The sequence below is a fragment of the Oncorhynchus masou genome, chromosome 23, assembly GCF_036934945.1.
Source record: "Oncorhynchus masou masou isolate Uvic2021 chromosome 23, UVic_Omas_1.1, whole genome shotgun sequence".
Lineage (NCBI taxonomy): Eukaryota > Metazoa > Chordata > Actinopteri > Salmoniformes > Salmonidae > Oncorhynchus > Oncorhynchus masou.
Genome location: NC_088234.1, coordinates 8,807,599 through 8,829,734, shown reverse-complemented (window position 1 = coordinate 8,829,734; position 22,136 = coordinate 8,807,599). Strand labels below are relative to the sequence as shown.

General features: G+C 50.0%; 1 protein-coding gene across 1 annotated transcript in view; it reads right to left on the bottom strand.

Moving 5' to 3' along the window:
• LOC135510249 (1-phosphatidylinositol 4,5-bisphosphate phosphodiesterase beta-3-like) overlaps positions 1 to 22,136 on the bottom strand; it is a 137,507-nt gene that overhangs the window by 23,597 nt on the left and 91,774 nt on the right. Inside the window, 9 exon segments of the mRNA XM_064931049.1 lie at positions 6,051 to 6,212; positions 6,476 to 6,630; positions 11,149 to 11,358; positions 11,968 to 12,064; positions 18,100 to 18,173; positions 18,268 to 18,369; positions 18,802 to 18,958; positions 21,464 to 21,548; positions 21,737 to 21,819. Of these exon segments, the coding sequence (XP_064787121.1) occupies positions 6,051 to 6,212; positions 6,476 to 6,630; positions 11,149 to 11,358; positions 11,968 to 12,064; positions 18,100 to 18,173; positions 18,268 to 18,369; positions 18,802 to 18,958; positions 21,464 to 21,548; positions 21,737 to 21,819 (1,125 nt within the window).

Genomic DNA, 22,136 nt, shown 5'->3' with positions numbered 1-22,136 from the left:
AAGGAGAGGACCACCTAGAGAGAAGGAGAGGACCACCTAGAGAGAAAGAGAGGACCACCTAGAGAGAAAGAGAGGACCACCTAGAGAGAAAGAGAGGACCACCTAGAGAGAAAGAGAGGATCACCTAGAGAGGTGGAGAGGACAACCTAGAGAGGACCACCTAGAGAGGAGGAGAGGACCACCTAGAGAGAAAGAGAGGACCACCTAGAGAGAAAGAGAGGACCACCTAGAGAGAAAGAGAGGATCACCTAGAGAGGTGGAGAGGACAACCTAGAGAGGACCACCTAGAGAGGAGGAGAGGACCACCTAGAGAGGAGGAGAGGACCACCTAGAGAGAAAGAGAGGACCACCTAGAGAGAAAGAGAGGACCACCTAGAGAGAAAGAGAGGACCACCTAGAGAGGACCACCTAGAGAGGAGGAGAGGACCACCTAGAGAGAAAGAGAGGACCACCTGGAGAGAAAGAGAGGACCACCTAGAGAGAAAGAGAGGACCACCTAGAGAGAAAGAGAGGACCACCTAGAGAGGTGGAGAGGACAACCTAGAGAGGTGGAGAGGACAACCTAGAGAGGACCACCTAGAGAGGACCACCTAAAGAGGAGGAGAGGACCACCTAGAGAGGAGAGGACCACCTAGATAGGAGAGGACCACCTAGATAGGAGAGGACCACCTAGATAGGAGAGGACCACCTAGATAGGAGAGGACCACCTAGATAGGAGAGGACCACCTAGATAGGAGAGGACCACCTAGATAGGAGAGGACCACCTTCAGAGGAGGAGAGGACCACCTAGAGAGGACCACCGAGAGAGGACCACCTAGAGAGGACCACCTAGAGAGGACCACCTAGAGAGGACCACCAAGAGAGGAGGAGAGGACCACCTAGAGAGGAGGAGAGGACCACCTAGAGAGAAAAGAGGTCCACCTAGAGAGAAAGAGAGGACCACCTAGAGAGAAAGAGAGGACCACCTAGAGAGAAAGAGAGGACCACCTAGAGAGGACCACCTAGAGAGGTGGAGAGGACCACCTAGAGAGGACCACCTAGAGAGGACCACCTAGAGAGGAGGAGAGGACCACCTAGAGAGGAGGAGAGGACCACCTAGAGAGAAAAAGAGGTCCACCTAGAGAGAAAGAGAGGACCACCTAGAGAGGACCACCTAGAGAGGTGGAGAGGACCACCTAGAGAGGTCCACCTAGAGAGGACCACCTAGAGAGGAGAGGACCACCTAGAGAGGAGAGGACCACCTAGAGAGGAGAGGACCACCTACAGAGGACCACTTACAGAGGACCACCTAGAGAGGACCACCTAGAGAGGACCACCTAGAGAGGACCACCTAGAGAGGAGAGGACCACCTAGAGAGGAGAGGACCACCTAGAGAGGAGAGGACCACCTACAGAGGACCACCTACAGAGGACCACCTAGAGAGGTGGAGAGGACCAGCTAGAGAGGTGGAGAGGACCACCTAGAGAGAAGGAGAGGACCACCTAGAGAGAAGGAGAGGACCACCTAGAGAGAAAGAGAGGACCACCTAGAGAGAAAGAGAGGACCACCTAGAGAGAAAGAGAGGACCACCTAGAGAGAAAGAGAGGACCACCTAGAGAGAAAGAGAGGACCACCTAGAGAGGTGGAGAGGACAACCTAGAGAGGACCACCTAGAGAGGAGGAGAGGACCACCTAGAGAGAAAGAGAGGACCACCTAGAGAGAAAGAGAGGACCACCTAGAGAGAAAGAGAGGACCACCTAGAGAGAAAGAGAGGATCACCTAGAGAGGTGGAGAGGACAACCTAGAGAGGACCACCTAGAGAGGAGGAGAGGACCACCTAGAGAGAAAGAGAGGACCACCTAGAGAGAAAGAGAGGACCACCTAGAGAGAAAGAGAGGATCACCTAGAGAGGTGGAGAGGACAACCTAGAGAGGACCACCTAGAGAGGAGGAGAGGACCACCTAGAGAGGAGGAGAGTACCACCTAGAGAGAAAGAGAGGACCACCTAGAGAGAAAGAGAGGACCACCTAGAGAGAAAGAGAGGACCACCTAGAGAGGACCACCTAGAGAGGAGGAGAGGACCACCTAGAGAGAAAGAGAGGACCACCTGGAGAGAAAGAGAGGACCACCTAGAGAGAAAGAGAGGACCACCTAGAGAGAAAGAGAGGACCACCTAGAGAGGTGGAGAGGACAACCTAGAGAGGTGGAGAGGACAACCTAGAGAGGACCACCTAGAGAGGACCACCTAAAGAGGAGGAGGGGACCGCCTAGAGAGGAGAGGACCACCTAGAGAGGAGAGGACCACCTAGATAGGAGAGGACCACCTAGATAGGAGAGGACCACCTAGATAGGAGAGGACCACCTTCAGAGGAGGAGAGGACCACCTAGAGAGGACCACCGAGAGAGGACCACCTAGAGAGGACCACCTAGAGAGGACCACCTAGAGAGGACCACCAAGAGAGGAGGAGAGGACCACCTAGAGAGGAGGAGAGGACCACCTAGAGAGAAAAAGAGGTCCACCTAGAGAGAAAGAGAGGACCACCTAGAGAGAAAGAGAGGACCACCTAGAGAGAAAGAGAGGACCACCTAGAGAGGACCACCTAGAGAGGTGGAGAGGACCACCTAGAGAGGACCACCTAGAGAGGACCACCTAGAGAGGAGGAGAGGACCACCTAGAGAGGAGGAGAGGACCACCTAGAGAGAAAAAGAGGTCCACCTAGAGAGAAAGAGAGGACCACCTAGAGAGGACCACCTAGAGAGGTGGAGAGGACCACCTAGAGAGGTCCACCTAGAGAGGACCACCTAGAGAGGAGAGGACCACCTAGAGAGGAGAGGACCACCTAGAGAGGAGAGGACCACCTAGAGAGGACCACTTACAGAGGACCACCTAGAGAGGACCACCTAGAGAGGACCACCTAGAGAGGACCACCTAGAGAGGACCACCTAGAGAGGAGAGGACCACCTAGAGAGGAGAGGACCACCTAGAGAGGAGAGGACCACCTACAGAGGATCACCTACAGAGGACCACCTAGAGAGGTGGAGAGGACCAGCTAGAGAGGTGGAGAGGACCAGCTAGAGAGGTAGAGAGGACCACCTAGAGAGGACCACCTAGAGAGGAGGAGAGGACCACCTAGAGAGGACCACCTAGAGAGGACCACCTAGAGAGGACCACCTAGAGAGGACCACCTAGAGAGGAGAGGACCACCTAGAGAGGAGAGGACCACCTACAGAGGAGAGGACCACCTACAGAGGACCACCTACAGAGGAGGAGAGGACCACCTAGAGAGGTGGAGAGGACCACCTAGAGAGGTAGAGAGGACCACCTAGAGAGGACCACCTAGAGAGGACCACCTAGAGAGGAGGAGAGGACCACCTAGAGAGGACCACCTAGAGAGGACCACTTAGAGAGGACCACCTAGAGAGGAGGATAGGGCCACCTAGAGAGGTCCACCTAAAGAGGAGAGGACCACCTAGAAAGGAGGAGAGGACCACCTAGAGAGGACCACCTAGAGGAGGAGAGGACCACCTAGAGAGGACCACCTAGAGAGGACCACCTAAAGAGGAGGAGAGGGCCACCTAGAGAGGAGAGGACCACCTAGAGATGAGAGGACCACCTAGAGAGGAGAGGACCACCTAAAGAGGAGAGGACCACCTACAGAGGACCACCTACAGAGGAGGAGAGGACCACCTAGAGAGGTGGAGAGGACCACCTAGAGAGGTAGAGAGGACCACCTAGAGAGGACCACCTAGAGAGGACCACCTAGAGAGGAGGAGAGGACCACCTAGAGAGGACCACCTAGAGAGGACCACCTAGAGAGGACCACCTAAAGAGGAGGAGAGGGCCACCTAGAGAGGTCCACCTAAAGAGGAGAGGACCACCTAGAGAGGAGGAGAGGACCACCTAGAGAGGACCACCTAGAGGAGGAGAGGACCACCTAGAGAGGAGGAGAGGACCACCTAGAGAGGACCACCTAGAGGAGGAGTGGACCACCTAGAGAGGAGGAGAGGACCACCTAGAGAGGAGGAGAGGACCACCTAGAGAGGACCACCTAGAGGAGGAGTGGACCACCTAGAGAGGACCACCTAGAGGAGGAGAGGACCACCTAGAGAGGAGGAGAGGACCACCTAGAGAGGAGGAGAGGACCACCTAGAGAGTAGGAGAGGACCACCTAGAGGAGGAGAGGACCACCTAGAGGAGGAGAGGACCACCTAGAGAGGAAGAGAGGACCACCTAGAGAGGACCACCTAGAGAGGACCACCTAGAGAGGACCACCTAGAGAGGACCACCTAGAGAGGAGGAGAGGACCACTTAGAGAGGAGGAGAGGACCACCTAGAGAGAAAAAGAGGTCCACCTAGAGAGAAAGAGAGGACCACCTAGAGAGGACCACCTAGAGAGGTGGAGAGGACCACCTAGAGAGGACCACCTAGAGAGGTGGAGAGGACCACCTAGAGAGGACCACCTAGAGAGGACCACCTAGAGAGGAGAGGACCACCTAGAGAGGAGAGGACCACCTAGAGAGGAGAGGACCACCTACAGAGGACCACCTACAGAGGACCACCTAGAGAGGTGGAGAGGACCAGCTAGAGAGGTGGAGAGGACCAGCTAGAGAGGTAGAGAGGACCACCTAGAGAGGACCACCTAGAGAGGAGGAGAGGACCACCTAGAGAGGACCACCTAGAGAGGAACACCTAGAGAGGACCACCTAGAGAGGAGAGGACCACCTAGAGAGGAGAGGACCACCTAAAGAGGAGAGGACCACCTACAGAGGACCACCTACAGAGGAGGAGAGGACCACCTAGAGAGGTGGAGAGGACCACCTAGAGAGGTAGAGAGGACCACCTAGAGAGGACCACCTAGAGAGGACCACCTAGAGAGGACCACCTAGAGAGGACCACCTAGAGAGGACCACCTAGAGAGGAGGAGAGGACCACCTAGAGAGGACCACCTAGAGAGGACCACCTAGAGAGGACCACCTAGAGAGGAGGAGAGGGCCACCTAGAGAGGTCCACCTAAAGAGGAGAGGACCACCTAGAAAGGAGGAGAGGACCACCTAGAGAGGACCACCTAGAGGAGGAGAGGACCACCTAGAGAGGACCACCTAGAGAGGACCACCTAAAGAGGAGGAGAGGGCCACCTAAAGAGGAGAGGACCACCTACAGAGGACCACCTACAGAGGAGGAGAGGACCACCTAGAGAGGTGGAGAGGACCACCTAGAGAGGTAGAGAGGACCACCTAGAGAGGACCACCTAGAGAGGAGGAGAGGACCACCTAGAGAGGACCACCTAGAGAGGACCACCTAGAGAGGACCACCTAAAGAGGAGGAGAGGGCCACCTAGAGAGGTCCACCTAAAGAGGAGAGGACCACCTAGAGAGGAGGAGAGGACCACCTAGAGAGGACCACCTAGAGGAGGAGAGGACCACCTAGAGAGGAGGAGAGGACCACCTAGAGAGGACCACCTAGAGGAGGAGTGGACCACCTAGAGAGGAGGAGAGGACCACCTAGAGAGGAGGAGAGGACCACCTAGAGAGGACCACCTAGAGGAGGAGTGGACCACCTAGAGAGGACCACCTAGAGGAGGAGAGGACCACCTAGAGAGGAGGAGAGGACCACCTAGAGAGTAGGAGAGGACCACCTAGAGGAGGAGAGGACCACCTAGAGGAGGAGAGGACCACCTAGAGAGGAGGAGAGGACCACCTAGAGAGGACCACCTAGAGAGGACCACCTAGAGAGGACCACCTAGAGAGGAGGAGAGGACCACCTAGAGAGGAGGAGAGGACCACCTAGAGAGGAGAGGACCACCTAGAGAGGAGGAGAGGACCACCTAGAGAGGAGGAGAGGACCACCTAGAGAGGAGGAGAGGACCACTTAGAGGAGGAGAGAAATGATTTGTCGTTTTATCACAATGCAGGGATAACAAATGAGCCCTATTGAAATGAATGGAATTGGAAGTAGATGGACATTCCCAGCATGATGGGCGATGTTACGTTGTGTCTTTGTGTTTCTGCGAGTGTGTGTTCGGTTCGTGAGTTTGCACTCATGCGTGTGTTGAGGCTGTGTTAACGTTACCTTGTTGAAGACAAATGTCTCGTCATCCCAGACAGGGTCCAGGCTGTTCCCATTGGATGTCCTGGTGCGATACTTCCTCTTTGTGTCGGCAGGAAGTCCAAACATGTCCACTTCCACGTACACGCCCACTTTCTTATCGGTCAGGAACTGACCCGAGATCACCTGGAGATGGAGGGATGGAGAGAAGATGGTCACACACACACACACACTCACTCACACACACACACACACACACACACACACACACACACACACACACACACACACACACACACACACACACACACACACACACACACTCACACACACACACACACACACACACACACACACTCACACACACACACTCACACACACACACACACACACTCACACACACACACTCACACACACACACTCACACACACACTCACACACACACTCACCCTGATCTTCACGGTGTTGGCGACGATGCCGTCCACAATGTTCTCAGTGAAGGGGTCAAAGTGTTTGTCTGTCCGTCTCATGAACTCTGGTTTCAGCAGGTAGCCACTGTGGCCATTATACTCAAATACTCCCATGTTCAACTGCATGGGCAGGTCTAAGAGAGGGGGAGGGAGGAGAGAGGGGGAGGGAGGAGAGAGAGGGGAGAGAGGAGAGAGGGAGGAGAGAGGGGGGAGGGGGGAGAGAGGGGGAGAGGGAGATTGTCAGTCATAGAAATAAGTGAAACAAGGGGACAGAGGACTGAACAGAATGAGAGAGAGAGAAAGAAAGCAAGCAAGCGAGCGAGCGAGAGATATGCAAAAACATATACATGATCAAATACAAGTCTTAGAATCAACTATTAAAGACTACCAGAACCCACTGGATTCTACATTTTCATTCAATGAACTACAGGACAAAATTACAAACCTTCCAAAACGACTTTTTGGGTTTATGGTATCCAATCTTGGGAAAATCCTCTGCATTATCATTAACAGCAGACTCATACATTTCCTCAGCGAAAACAAATACTGAGCAAATATCAAATGGCCTTTTTACCAAATTTCCATACGACAGACTGCACACCCTAATTGACAAACAAACAAACAAACCAAAACATAGGCAAAGTCTTCTCATGCTTTGTTGATTAAAAAAAATATTTTGACTCAATTTGGCAATAAGGGGTCTGCTATACAAACTGATGGAACGTGGTGTTGGAGGAAAAACATGACATTATAAAATCCATGTACACAAACAACAAGTGTGCGGTTAAAATTGGCAAAAAAGCACACATTTCTTTCCATAGGGCTGTGGGGTGAGACAGGGATGCAGCTTAAGCCCCACCAGCTTCAACATATATATCAAAGAATTGGTGAGGGCACTAGAACAGTGTGCAGCACCCGGCCTCACCCTACTAGAATCTGAAGTCAAATGTCTACTGTTTGCTGTTGACCTGGTGCTTCTGTCCCCAACCAAGGAAGGCCTACAGCAGCACCTCGATGTTCTGCACAGATTCTGTCAGACCTGGGCCCTGACAGTAAGACAAAAATAATGGTGTTCCAAAAAAGGTCTAGTTGCCAAGACCACAAATACAAATTCTATCTACACACATTTTCCCTGGTAACAGAGCAGGTATTCCCAAACTGGGGTACACCAAATAAAAATGTGATTCACATTGTTTTTAAATAATAAAAATATTATCTAAAAAAATATATAATACATTTTTTTTTTAAAAGACTTCACATTTTCAAACAGTACATTTATATTTTCCAACGGGGGAGTTCTCTCGCCTGAGTTGCCTCATATCACTGCCTAAAATGAAATTAAACCATCGAGAGTTCAGCGAAATAACAACATAATGTCAAATCCAAGTAGCCTAGTCAAATAATTAACATCCAATCACATTAACCGTTACTCTCGAGGGAAACCTTCACTCTTGCGCAGACATTTAGAAACGAAACATGACAATTTGAAAAATAAGCCACGGGAGTTTTTGGAGTGAGAATAAAGAGGACTTTCGAGTAGTAAGACAAGTATAAAAGCAACAGATACCATTAATAAGAAGGTGCTAGAAGAGTCTTATATGGTGAACTACCGAGTGGCCAGGACAGGCAAGCACCATACTATTGTGGAGGAGTGGCCAGGACAGGCAAGCACCATACTATAGTGGAGGAGTGGCCAGGACAGGCAAGCACCATACTATAGTGGAGGAGTGGCTAGGACAGGCAAGCACCAATACTATAGTGGAGGAGTGGCCAGGACAGGCAAGCACCATACTATAGTGGAGGAGTGGCCAGGACAGGCAAGCACCATACTATAGTGGAGGAGTGGCCAGGACAGGCAAGCACCAATACTATAGTGGAGGACTTAATTCTTCCTGCTGCTGCGGATATGTCCGTTACGTTTATGGGAGAGTCAATAAAGGAAGACATCCTCTTCTGCAAACCACTGGACACCAGGACAACAGGAGAGGATATTTTTTAAAGTACTGGACAGCTTTGTGACATCAAATGGACTTTGGTGATCAAGATGTGTTGGTATCTGTACTGATGGTGCAAAAGTCATAACAGGGAGACATAGTGGAATGGTAACGCGCTTGCAAGCAGTTTCTCCCGACGCCACTTGGGAACACTGTAGCATCCACCAGGAGGCTCTTGGGAACACTGCAGCATCCACCAGGAGGCTCTTGGGTACACTGCAGCATCCACCAGGAGGCTCTCGGGTACACTGCAGCATCCACCGAGAGGCTCTTGGGAACACTGCAGCATCCACCGAGAGGCTCTTGGGAACACTGCAGCATCCACCAGGAGGCTCTTGGGTACACTGCAGCATCCACCAGGAGGCTCTTGGGTACACTGCAGCATCCACCAGGAGGCTCTTGGGTACACTGCAGCATCCACCGAGAGGCTCTTGGGTACACTGCAGCATCCACCAGGAGGCTCTTGGGAACACTGCAGCATCCACCAGGAGGCTCTTGGGTACACTGCAGCATCCACCAGGAGGCTCTTGGTTACACTGCAGCATCCACCAGGAGGCTCTTGGGTATACTGCAGCATCCACCAGGAGGCTCTTGGGCTCTCATTTCTTTACTGACCATAATTTTCACTTGTCTGACCGCTTGCATAATGACGAGTTTCTCACACAACTGGCCTGTCTCTCGCCTGAATGATCTGAATCTAGGATTACAGGGCGTCTCTACAACTATATTGAATGTGCGGGACAAAATTGAGGCTGTGATTTAAGAAGTTGGAGCTCTTCTCTGTCTGCATTAACAAGGACAACACACAGGTCTTACCATCATTGTATGATTTTTTTGTGTGCAAATGAACTCAAGCTTATGGACAATGTCAAATATGATACAGCGAATCACCTGAGTGAGTTGGGTGTGCAATTACGCAGGTACTTTCCCGAAACGGATGACACAAACAACTGGATTCGTTATCCCTTTCATGCCCTGCCTCCAGTCCACTTACCGATCTAAACAAGAGAGCCTCATCGAAATTGTAACAAGCGGTTCTGTGACAATTGAATTTAATCAGAAGCCACTGCCAGATTTCTGGATTGAGCTGTGCTCAGAGTATCCTGCCTTGGCAAATCGCTCTGTTAAGACACTGATGCCCTTTTGCTACCAGGTACCTATGTGAGAGTGGATTCTCGGCCCTCACTAGCATGAAAACTAAATACAGGCACAGACTGTGTGTCGAAAATGATTTAAGACTGAGACTCTCTCTAATACAACCCAACATTGCAGAGTTATGTGCTTCCTTTCAAGCACACCCTTCTCATTAACTTGTGGTGAGTTACTCACAATTTTCGAGGAACAAATACATTTTTATATGTATGATGATTAAATAAAGAGCAAATTATTTATTATTATTATATTATTATTTGTGCCGTGGTCCTATAAAAACTCTTTGTCACTTCCCACTGGCTGTGACAAAAACTCTCATTCTTCTGTTTAATAATTGTATTGTATAGTGTGTGTGTTTATCAGGCTTACAAAAATGGCAAAAAACCAAACAATTCAGAGTGCGCTGACCCTGGTGCAAGAGGGGGTACAGCTGACCCTGGTGCTAGAGGGGGTACAGCTGACCCTGGTGCAAGAGGGGGTACAGCTGACCCTGGTGCAAGAGGGGGTACAGCTGACCCTGGTGCTAGAGGGGGTACAGCTGACCCTGGTGCAAGAGGGGGTACAGCTGACCCTGGTGCTAGAGGGGGTACAGCTGACCCTGGTGCTAGAGGGGGTACAGCTGACCCTGGTGCTAGAGGGGGTACAGCTGACCCTGGTGCAAGAGGGGGTACAGCCGGAGGTTGAATGTTTGAAGAGGTACGGGACTATAAAAAGTAACTTCCACAAAGCTGTGAACGATCTGAGAGAAGAGGCAAGAAGGGCCTTCTACGCCATCAAAAGGAACATAAAATTTGACATACCAATTAGGATCTGGCTAAAAATACTTGAATCAGTTATAGAGCCCATTGCCCTTTATGGTTGTGAGGTCTGGGGTCCGCTCAGCAACCAAGAATACACAAAATGGGACAAACACCAAATTGAGACTCAGCATGCAGAATTCTGCAAAAATATCCTCAGTGTACAACGTAAAACACCAAATAATGGATGCAGAGCAGAATTAGGCCGATACCTGCTAATTATCAAAATCCAGAAAAGAGACGTTAAATTCTACAACCACCTAAAAGGAAGCAATTCCCAAACCTTCCATAACAAAGCCATCACCTACAGAGAGATGAATCTGGAGAAGAGTCCCCTAAGCAAGCTGGTCCGGCGGCCTAAACAGAGAGTACACAGTTGCAGAATACCTGACCACTGTGACTGACTCAAACTTAAGGAAAGCTTTGACTATGTACAGACTCAGTGAGCATAGCCTTGCTATTGAGACTATTTTTACTGTTTATTTCATTTTTGTTTATTATCTACTTCACTTGCATTGGCAATGTTAACACGTTTCCCATGTCAATAAAGCCCCTTTGAATTGAGATTGGGGAGAGAGAGAGAGAGTGTGCGAGTGAGAGAGCTGAAGAAAGAGGGATAGGGATAGAGAGCGAGAGAGATGGAGATGGAGCGAGGGGGAATAATGAGGGGAGGAAACGAGGGAGAAGGAAATGAAAAGAAGGAGCTTACCAAGAGTCTGAAAGTTCAGTGCCACCATCTGACAGCCGACGTTCCAGAAGAGTTGAGGCATGTAGTTGGAGCTGTCTACCCTGGTGCCCTTAGGATAGATACGACTCAGCTGCTTCTTATTGTACTCAACAAACTCAATGGGGGCACTCTTCAGGGTGTCCATACCCTTAGTCTCAACGAACGACGACATCTCAAAATACTTATTCCTCTCTGAGAGAGAGAGAGAGAGAGAGAACGAGAGAGAACGAGAGAGAACAAGAGAGAACAAGAGAGAGAGAGAACAAGAGAGAACAAGAGAGAGAGAACGAGAGAGAGAGAGAGTATGAGAGAGTGTGAGAGAGTATGAGAGAGAGAGAGAGAACGAGAGAGAGAGAGAGAGAGAACGAGAGAGAGAGAGAACGAGAGAGAGAGAGTACGAGAGAGAGAGAGTACGAGAGAGAGAGAGAGAGTATGAGAGAGAGAGAGTATGAGAGAGAGAGAGTACGAGAGAGAGAGAGTACGAGAGAGAGAGAGAACGAGAGAGAGAGAGAGAGAGAGAGAACGAGAGAGAGAGAGAGTATGAGAGAGAGAGAGAGAGAGTATGAGAGAGAGAGTATGAGAGAGAGAGAGAGAGAGAGAGAGAGAGAGTATGAGAGAGAGAGAGAGAATGAGAGAGAGAGAGAGTATGAGAGAGAGAGAGAGTATGAGAGAGAGAGAGAGAACGAGAGAGTATATTAACATCAGCTAAATAAATCAGTGTGTGTTGGCTGACTATGAACTATGAGTGAGTCATGCTCTACATGAGAGGGGAGGTTAGGCCTCCCACACACACACACTCACTGTTTGCGACCTCAAAGCTCTTGAACTTGACAGGTTCTATGTAGTTGACCAGAGTAGACATCTCCTCTGTTGCGTTCACCTCACTACTAGCAGTACCCTGAGAGAGAGACAGAGAGACAGAGAGACTTTGACTTGTCTTTCTTTAATGGCACATCCTCACTTCATTTCATTAAAACCTCACCCCCCCACACCCCTTTAAAAAACAAATATCACCTGTGCTGCGTACTCACCTTACCCTCTACCCCACGGTACAACACCACAAATCACAATAACCAAAACCAAAACCTCACCTCCACAACCATATATCCAACACTTCTTCCCCAGCCATACAGACAGCCCCCCAACACACCATATCCCCTGAAACATCTTCCCCAACCATACAGACGGCCCCCCAACACACCATATCCCCTGAAACATCTTCCCCAACCATACAGACGGCCCCCCAACACACCATATCCCCTGAAACATCTTCCCCAACCATACAGACGGCCCCCCAACACACCATATCCCCTGAAACATCTTCCCCAACCATACAGACGGCCCCCCAACACACCATATCTCCTGAAACATCTTCCCCAACCATACAGACGGCCCCCCAACACACCATATCCCCTGAAACATCTTCCCCAACCATACAGACGGCCCCCCCCAACACACCATATCCCCTGAAACATCTTCCCCAACCATACAGACGGCCCCCCAACACACCATATCCCCTGAAACATCTTCCCCAACCATACAGACGGCCCCCCAACACACCATATCCCCTGAAACATCTTCCCCAATCATACAGACGGCCCCCAACACACCATATCCCCTGAAACATCTTCCCCAACCATACAGACGGCCCCCAACACACCATATCCCCTGAAACATCTTCCCCAATCATACAGACGGCCCCCCAACACACCATATCTCCTGAAACATCTTCCCCAACCATACAGACGGGCCCCCCCAACACACCATATCTCCTGACACATCTTCCCCAACCATACAGACGGCCCCCCAACACACCATATCTCCTGAAACATCTTCCCCAACCATACAGACGGCCCCCCAACACACCATATCTCCTGAAACATCTCCCCCAACCATACAGACGGCCCCCCAACACACCATATCTCCTGAAACATCTCCCCCAACCATACAGACGGCCCCCCAACACACCATATCTCCTGAAACATCTCCCCCAACCATACAGACGGCCCCCAACACACCATATCTCCTGAAACATCTTCCCCAGCCATACAGACGGCCCCCCAACACACCATATCCCCTGAAACATCTTCCCCAGCCATACAGACGGCCCCCCAACACACCATATCCCCTGAAACATCTTCCCCAACCATACAGACGGCCCCCCAACACACCATATCTCCTGAAACATCTTCCCAGCTATACAGACAGCCCCCCCAACACACCATATCCCCTGAAACATCTTCCCAGCTATACAGACAGCCCCCCAACACACCATATCCCCTGAAACATCTTCCCAGCTATACAGACAGCCCCCCAACACACCATATCTCCTGACACATCTTCCCAGCTATACAGACAGCCCCCCAACACACCATATCCCCTGAAACATCTTCCCAGCTATACAGACAGCCCCCCAACACACCATATCTCCTGACACATCTTCCCCAGCCATACAGACAGCCCCCCAACACACCATATCTCCTGACACATCTTCCCCAGCCATACAGACAGCCCCCCAACACACCATATCTCCTGAAACATCTTCCCCAGCCATACAGACAGCCCCCCAACACACCATATCTCCTGAAACATCTTCCCAGCTATACAGACGGCCCCCCAACACACCATATCTCCTGACACATCTTCCCCAGCCATACAGACGGCCCCCCAACACACCATATCTCCTGACACATCTTCCCCAACCATACAGACGGCCCCCCCAACACACCATATCTCCTGAAACATCTCCACGCGTTTTATCATTTTATAGAACTCAAATTCAACCCTACACCCCCCCCCCCCCCCACTGTTGACCCTGCTCCTATTTGTTAGCTACTTGTTGCCTGAGCAAACAGAAAATTCAACAACACACATTTGGCATTCTTCTTATTTGAATACCTGTAACCCATTATAAACATACCAACAGTAAAAACCATCCCCGACCTCTCATACAGACATTCCAACAGAGACATTAACGGCATTAACCTGGCGCACACAGAAAACACATGATGCACAGTTTCACTCATGACACAGACTCCCGGTTCAACTCGTACCAACCAGCCGTTAGTGGCCAGGGCTCCATGAAGAACCCTCCACTGAAGGTCCCCTGACCTCTTTGGTACTGGGGGTTTGTAGAGCGCCCTCCATCTAAAACCCACCATACTCTCCGCTCCACATACCCCCTGCCACTGATGTGCCCTCACTCCTGTTAGTCTCCTAATGTTCCTCACCTTAATGCAGAGGTTGTAGAGGGCTTTACCTCCCACCCCCTCAAACTCCCCCAGGCTCAGTGTTAAAATCTAAATCCTCCAGACCCCCAGTCTCCAGTCTCTGCCGTCACATGCCGTGGCGGAAACATTGGTGGCCCTCCCCCTTTGGGCGCTCAAACACCCCCCACCCCCCTTACTGGCTCAGACAGTGCCTCCTGGACCTCCTCCAGGAATCTCTCCAGCAGCCTAAGAGACGTTATTCCTGTTTGTTGTGCCAAGACTTCCGGTGTTTTCCACCCCTCCTCTCCCAGCAGCCGCAGGTCACGCAGCCTTAGTAAACCCCCTGCCATCAGTTGCCTCTGCAGGGTGGCCTACTGAACCGATCTCAAAGGTATGTCTGGGTTGTGGAAGATAGGCTCCTCCCACACCCACAGCCCAGGCTCCACCCCCCTTTCTGGTGTGGGCCTTAGCAGCTGCCAGGCCCTCAGCACTGCACAGTAAAACCCTGGAGAGACCTGCTGTACTCAGCCCCTCCAACTTCATGAGGAACAGCTGCCGGTCCAACCCTAATCCGCCAGCTCTCCTCAGCAGCGTGCATGCTAGTTCCCTCCACCCGATATCAGTACGGTATAGCAGTCTCTGCTCCACCTTTAACCTGAAAGCAGTCACCGTACTCTCCAGATCCACCCCGTCCTCCGTCGTGATATAGCAGTCACCGTACTCTCCAGTTCCACCCTGTCCTCCGTCGTGATATAGCAGTCACCGTACTCTCCAGATCCACCCTGTCCTCCGTCGTGATATAGCAGTCACCGTACTCTCCAGATCCACCCTGTCCTCCGTCGTGATATAGCAGTCACCGTACTCTCCAGATCCACCCTGTCCTCCGTCGTGATATAGCAGTCACCGTAACTTTCCAGTTCCACCCTGTCCTCCGTCGTGATATAGCAGTCACCGTACTCTCCAGATCCACCCTGTCCTCCGTCGTGATATAGCAGTCACCGTACTCTCCAGATCCACCCTGTCCTCCGTCGTGATATAGCAGTCACCGTACTCTCCAGATCCACCCTGTCCTCTGTCGTGATATAACAGTCACCGTACTCTCCAGATCCACCCTGTCCTCCGTCGTGATATAACAGTCACTGTACTCTCAATGACAAGTGTATATAACTGCCCAGATAGAGGGCATCCTTGTCTAATGCCCCGCCTCACCCAGAAAGGCCTACTGAGCCCCCCTCCCACCTTGACCACACATGACGCCCCAGCATACAACAGCTTCACACAGGTCACAAAACTCTTCCCGAACCCAAACACAGATAATACATTAAACAGATACTCATGATCCACTCTATCAAAAGCCTTCTCTTGATCTAAAGAGACCAGTCCAAAGTCCACATTAGAACCTCTCGACAAGTCCAACATGTCCCTGATTGAACGTCCCGGCACACAATATGTCTGGTCCTTGTGTACTATAGAGTCCAGATGGGACTTCAGTCTATTAGCGAGGACCTTGGCAAATATCTTGTAGTCCGCACAGACCAATGCCTCAGGCCTCCAGTTCTTAAATCTAGTTCTTAAGTTTAATTTCTTACCCGGCCCATTCACGCACAGGAAGTCCAGTCCAATTATTCCCCAGAATTTATTATAAAACTCCATCGACCCCCGGGGCTCAGCCGGGGGTCATCTGGGTCACAGCCTCTGCCAGTTATCGGGACAACAGGGAAAATGTCCATTTCATCCCTCTGTGCCCGAGAGAGTTTAGGGAGTTCTGCAAACAAGACCTGAGCACACTCAGGATCACACATTTCTGCCCTATACAAGTCGGTATAAAACTCCACAGTCCGCTCCCGCGTCTCCCCCACCACAGAGGTCACCCGCCCATCAGACAGCCTTGTCTTTCCAAACCAAAGAAGAAGGAGCTGGGAGCATCCATCTCCTTGAGCATGGAGAACCTGGCTCTTACCAGTGCACCCTTTGCTTTAACCTGGAAAAAACTGCCCAGGTCCCTACGTAATTCAGCTAAATTATCCTGGAGGCCTACATCGCCTTGCCATCTCACTGACACTTCTAGTTCCCCATGCTAATTTTTGTTGATTTCACTTACTTTGGCAATGTAAAAATATGTTCCCCATGCCAATAAAGCCCCTTAAATTGAAACTGAACTGAGACAGAGAGACAGAAAGAAAGACAAAGAGAGACAGAGAGACCGAGACAGAGAGACCGAGACAGAGAGACCGAGACAGAGAGACCGAGACAGAGAGACCGAGACAGAGAGACCGAGACACCGAGACAGAGAGACCGAGACAGAGAGACCGAGACAGAGAGACCGAGACAGAGAGACCGAGACACAGAGAGAGCGAGAGACAAAGAGACCGAGAGACAAATAGAGAGAGAGAGACAAATAGAGAGCGAGAGACAAAGAGACCGAGAGACAAAGAGACAAATAGAGAGTGAGAGACAAAGAGACAGAGAGACCGAGAGACAAATAGAGAGCGAGAGACAAAGAGACAGAGAGACAAATAGAGAGCGAGAGACAAAGAGACCGAGAGACAAAGAGACAAATAGAGAGCGAGAGACAAAGAGACCGAGAGACCGAGAGACCGAGAGACACAGAGACACAGAGACAGAGAGACAGAGAGACAGAGAGACAGAGAGACAGAGAGACAGAGAGACAGAGAGACAGAGAGACAAAGAGACAGAGAGACAGAGAGACAGAGAGACAGAGAGACAGAGAGACAGAGAGACAGAGAGACAAAGAGACAAAGAGACAAAGAGACAAATAGAGAGCGAGAGACAAAGAGACAGAGAGACCGAGAGACAAATAGAGAGCGAGAGACAAAGAGACAAATAGAGAGCGAGAGACAAAGAGACAGAGAGACCGAGAGCGAGACAGAGACCGAGAGAGACAGAGACCGAGACCGAGCCAGAGAGACCGAGACCGAGAGACCGAGACACAGAGAGACCGAGACACCGAGAGACCGAGACACCGAGAGACCGAGACACCGAGAGACCGAGACACCGAGAGACCGAGAGAGCGAGAGACAAAGAGACAGAGAGACCGAGAGCGAGAGACAGACACAGAGAGACCGAGACACCGAGAGACCGAGACACCGAGAGACCGAGACACCGAGAGACCGAGACACCGAGACACCGAGAGACCGAGACACCGAGAGACCGAGACACCGAGACACCGAGAGACCGAGAGACCGAGAGACCGAGACACCGAGAGACCGAGACAGAGAGACCGAGACAGAGAGACCGAGACAGAGAGACCGAGACAGAGAGACCGAGACAGAGAGACAGAGAGACCGAGACACAGAGAGACCGAGACACAGAGAGACCGAGACACCGAGAGACCGAGACACCGAGAGACCGAGACACAGAGACCGAGACACAGAGAGACCGAGACACAGAGACCGAGACACAGAGAGACCGAGACACAGAGAGACCGAGACACAGAGAGACCGAGACACAGAGAGACCGAGACACAGAGAGACCGAGACACAGAGAGACCGAGACACAGAGAGACCGAGACACAGAGAGACCGAGACACAGAGAGACCGAGACACAGAGAGACAGAGACCGAGACAGAGAGACCGAGTGAGAGGTCAATAAAAAAGATACATAGAACCATTGCGTGTTCATTTGCTCACTGGGACGACCAAAGTAAATAGAACACACTTCAGGGAACAATAAGCGACAATCAATCAATTAGTAGAGGACTCACCTCATCAGAGTTTGGTTTCTTCAGTTCAGCCACTGGTTCTTCTTCCTCCTCCTCATCACTTTCTCCCTCCCCTCCTACCAGAACACATGTAAACATGTTACCTATGTATGTCCATCCATCCCTCTCTCCCACCCCCAGCATGTTTGATCATTCAGGAAGTGAACTGACCAATAGATTTGCGAGGATCTCCATCTTTAACCAGCCTGTCTGCCAGCCTCTCTTCCCCATTGGATAGCAGCTGGCCTCCATCACTGTCACTGAAATGACAGTCTAAACAAACAAAAAATAAATAAATACTTGTCAATATACTGAAAATCACTACAGGAAATACATACTCGTCAATATGTACTGCATACCACTACAGGAAATACATACTCTTGTCAAATATGTACTGCATACCACTACAGGAAAAGTCACACGGCACAACATAATACAACATTTGGAAGTGTATGTAGGTTTGTGTGTACTATACTCTAAATGTCTGTGTGTGTGTGTGTCCATACTTACTTTACGTGTGTGTGTCCATACTTACTTTACGTGTGTGTGTGTGTGTGTGTGTGTGTGTGTGTGTGTGTGTGTGTGTGTGTGTGTGTGTGTGTGTGTGTGTGTGTGTGTGTGTGTGTGTGTGTGTGTGTGTGTGTGTGTGTGTGTGTGTGTGTGTGTGTGTGTGTGTGTGTGTGTGTGTGTGTAGACAGTGAATACCGTTAAGAGGTGAAGTCTGTCCCAGACTGTCCGTCTCTCCGGTCCTCCTCCTCAGACTGCCCCTGGTGGACGCTCTGTGGTGGTGCTTCTTCTTGTTTTTGATCAAGATCTTACCCAGCAGCTCCTGAGGCGACGGTAAGGGCTGAGCTGGGATCAGCTGTTAGACAACACATAATACAATACATTAACTGGGCTAGTGTAAGGGCTGAGCTGGGATCAGCTGTTAGAGAACACATAATACAATACATTAACAGGGCTAGTGTAAGCACTGAGCTGGGATCAGCTGTTAGAGAACACATAATACAATACATTAACAGGGCTAGTGTAAGCACTGAGCTGGGATCAGCTGTTAGAGAACACATAATACAATACATTAACAGGGCTAGTGTAAGGGCTGAGCTGGGATCAGCTGTTAGACAACACATAATACAATACATTAACTGGGCTAGTGTAAGGGCTGAGCTGGGATCAGCTGTTAGACAACACATAATACAATACATTAACTGGGCTAGTGTAAGGGCTGAGCTGGGATCAGCTGTTAGAGAACACATAATACAATACATTAACAGGGCTAGTGTAAGCACTGAGCTGGGATCAGCTGTTAGACAACACATAATACAATACATTAACAGGGCTAGTGTAAGCACTGAGCTGGGATCAGCTGTTAGAGAACACATAATACAATACATTAACAGGGCTAGTGTAAGGGCTGAGCTGGGATCAGCTGTTAGACAACACATAATACAATACATTAACTGGGCTAGTGTAAGGGCTGAGCTGGGATCAGCTGTTAGACAACACATAATACAATACATTAACTGGGCTAGTGTAAGGGCTGAGCTGGGATCAGCTGTTAGACAACACATAATACAATACATTAACAGGGCTAGTGTAAGGGCTGAGCTGGGATCAGCTGTTAGACAACACATAATACAATACATTAACAGGGCTAGTGTAAGCACTGAGCTGGGATCAGCTGTTAGACAACACATAATACAATACATTAACAGGGCTAGTGTAAGGGCTGAGCTGGGATCAGCTGTTAGAGAACACATAATACAATACATTAACAGGGCTAGTGTAAGGGCTGAGCTGGGATCAGCTGTTAGACAACACATAATACAATACATTAACTGGGCTAGTGTAAGGGCTGAGCTGGGATCAGCTGTTAGAGAACACATAATACAATACATTAACAGGGCTAGTGTAAGGGCTGAGCTGGGATCAGCTGTTAGACAACACATAATACAATACATTAACTGGGCTAGTGTAAGGGCTGAGCTGGGATCAGCTGTTAGAGAACACATAATACAATACATTAACTGGGCTAGTGTAAGCACTGAGCTGGGATCAGCTGTTAGACAACACATAATACAATACATTAACATGGCTAGTGTAAGGGCTGAGCTGGGATCAGCTGTTAGACAACACATAATACAATACATTAACTGGGCTAGTGTAAGGGCTGAGCTGGGATCAGCTGTTAGAGAACACATAATACAATACATTAACTGGGCTAGTGTAAGGGCTGAGCTGGGATCAGCTGTTAGACAACACATAATACAATACATTAACTGGGCTAGTGTAAGGGCTGAGCTGGGATCAGCTGTTAGAGAACACATAATACAATACATTAACAGGGCTAGTGTAAGGGCTGAGCTGGGATCAGCTGTTAGACAACACATAATACAATACATTAACAGGGCTAGTGTAAGGGCTGAGCTGGGATCAGCTGTTAGACAACACATAATACAATACATTAACAGGGCTAGTGTAAGGGCTGAGCTGGGATCAGCTGTTAGAGAACACATAATACAATACATTAACAGGGCTAGTGTAAGGGCTGAGCTGGGATCAGCTGTTAGAGAACACATAATACAATACATTAACAGGGCTAGTGTAAGCACTGAGCTGGGATCAGCTGTTAGACAACACATAATACAATACATTAACAGGGCTAGTGTAAGGGCTGAGCTGGGATCAGCTGTTAGACAACCCATAATACAATACATTAACAGGGCTAGTGTAAGGGCTGAGCTGGGATCAGCTGTTAGAGAACCCATAATACAATACATTAACAGGGCTAGTGTAAGGGCTGAGCTGGGATCAGCTGTTAGAGAACACATAATACAATACATTAACAGGGCTAGTGTAAGGGCTGAGCTGGGATCAGCTGTTAGACAACACATAATACAATACATTAACAGGGCTAGTGTAAGGGCTGAGCTGGGATCAGCTGTTAGACAACACATAATACAATATATTAACAGGGCTAGTGTAAGGGCTGAGCTGGGATCAGTAGGGTTCCTAATTCACAGGAGGTTGGTGGGGAGGACGGGCTCGTGGTAATGGCTGGAGCAGAATGGTGTCAAATGCATCAACCGTTCTGTTTCCAGGTGTTTCATTCCATTCCCTCTGTTCCAGACATTAGTAATGTGTCGTCCTCCCCTCAACAGCCTCCACTGTCCTAAAGTAGCCCAAACCCACGGTTTACCTCCCGCTAAGCCAGGGCCGTGTTTCTCTCGGCTAAATTGGTTGTTTCTTTTCAATTGAATGTCCAAATAATAGCTGACCTGCTGAGGGGAGTTCCTAACTAAATCGGTGACAGAGAATCTGCAGACACTCAACCTTCCTGACCTCTCACCCCGGATCCCAGACTCACCGGGTATTTCTCCAGAGGGTCGATGAGAAGGGCGTCTCCAAAGATACTTTGACAATACTCCGCCATCTTGGCCTGCTGCTTCGCCCTGCGAGAGACAGAACGTAACATTTGAAAACCTTTGTCGGTGTGGTGTTTACTAATGTTTTTCTTGTTAAATTATTATTTTTTTTTGTCTATTTCATTTGCTTTGGCAACATATATGTTTCAGATAAAGCCCATTGAATTGAGGGTTCTCAGGATTTCCCTTCTCACTACCCAGAATGCTTCACTCACGAGTCAACGTGGTTTTCGAAGGAGAGGATGAGGGGATAGGGAGAGGCCTTGAATGCACTTTCTGCTATCGCTTCAATCACCTCCTTCACACACACAGAGAGAGAGACACAGAGAGAGAGACACAGAGAGAGAGACACAGAGAGAGAGACACAGAGAGAGAGACACAGAGAGACAGACACAGAGAGAGAGAGAGACAGACACAGAGAGAGAGAGAGACACAGAGAGAGAGACACAGAGAGAGAGACACAGAGAGAGACACAGAGAGAGAGACACAGAGAGAGACAGAGAGAGAGACACAGAGAGAGAGACAGAGAGAGAGACACAGAGAGAGAGACACAGAGAGAGAGACACAGAGAGAGAGACACAGAGAGAGAGACACAGAGAGAGAGACACAGAGAGA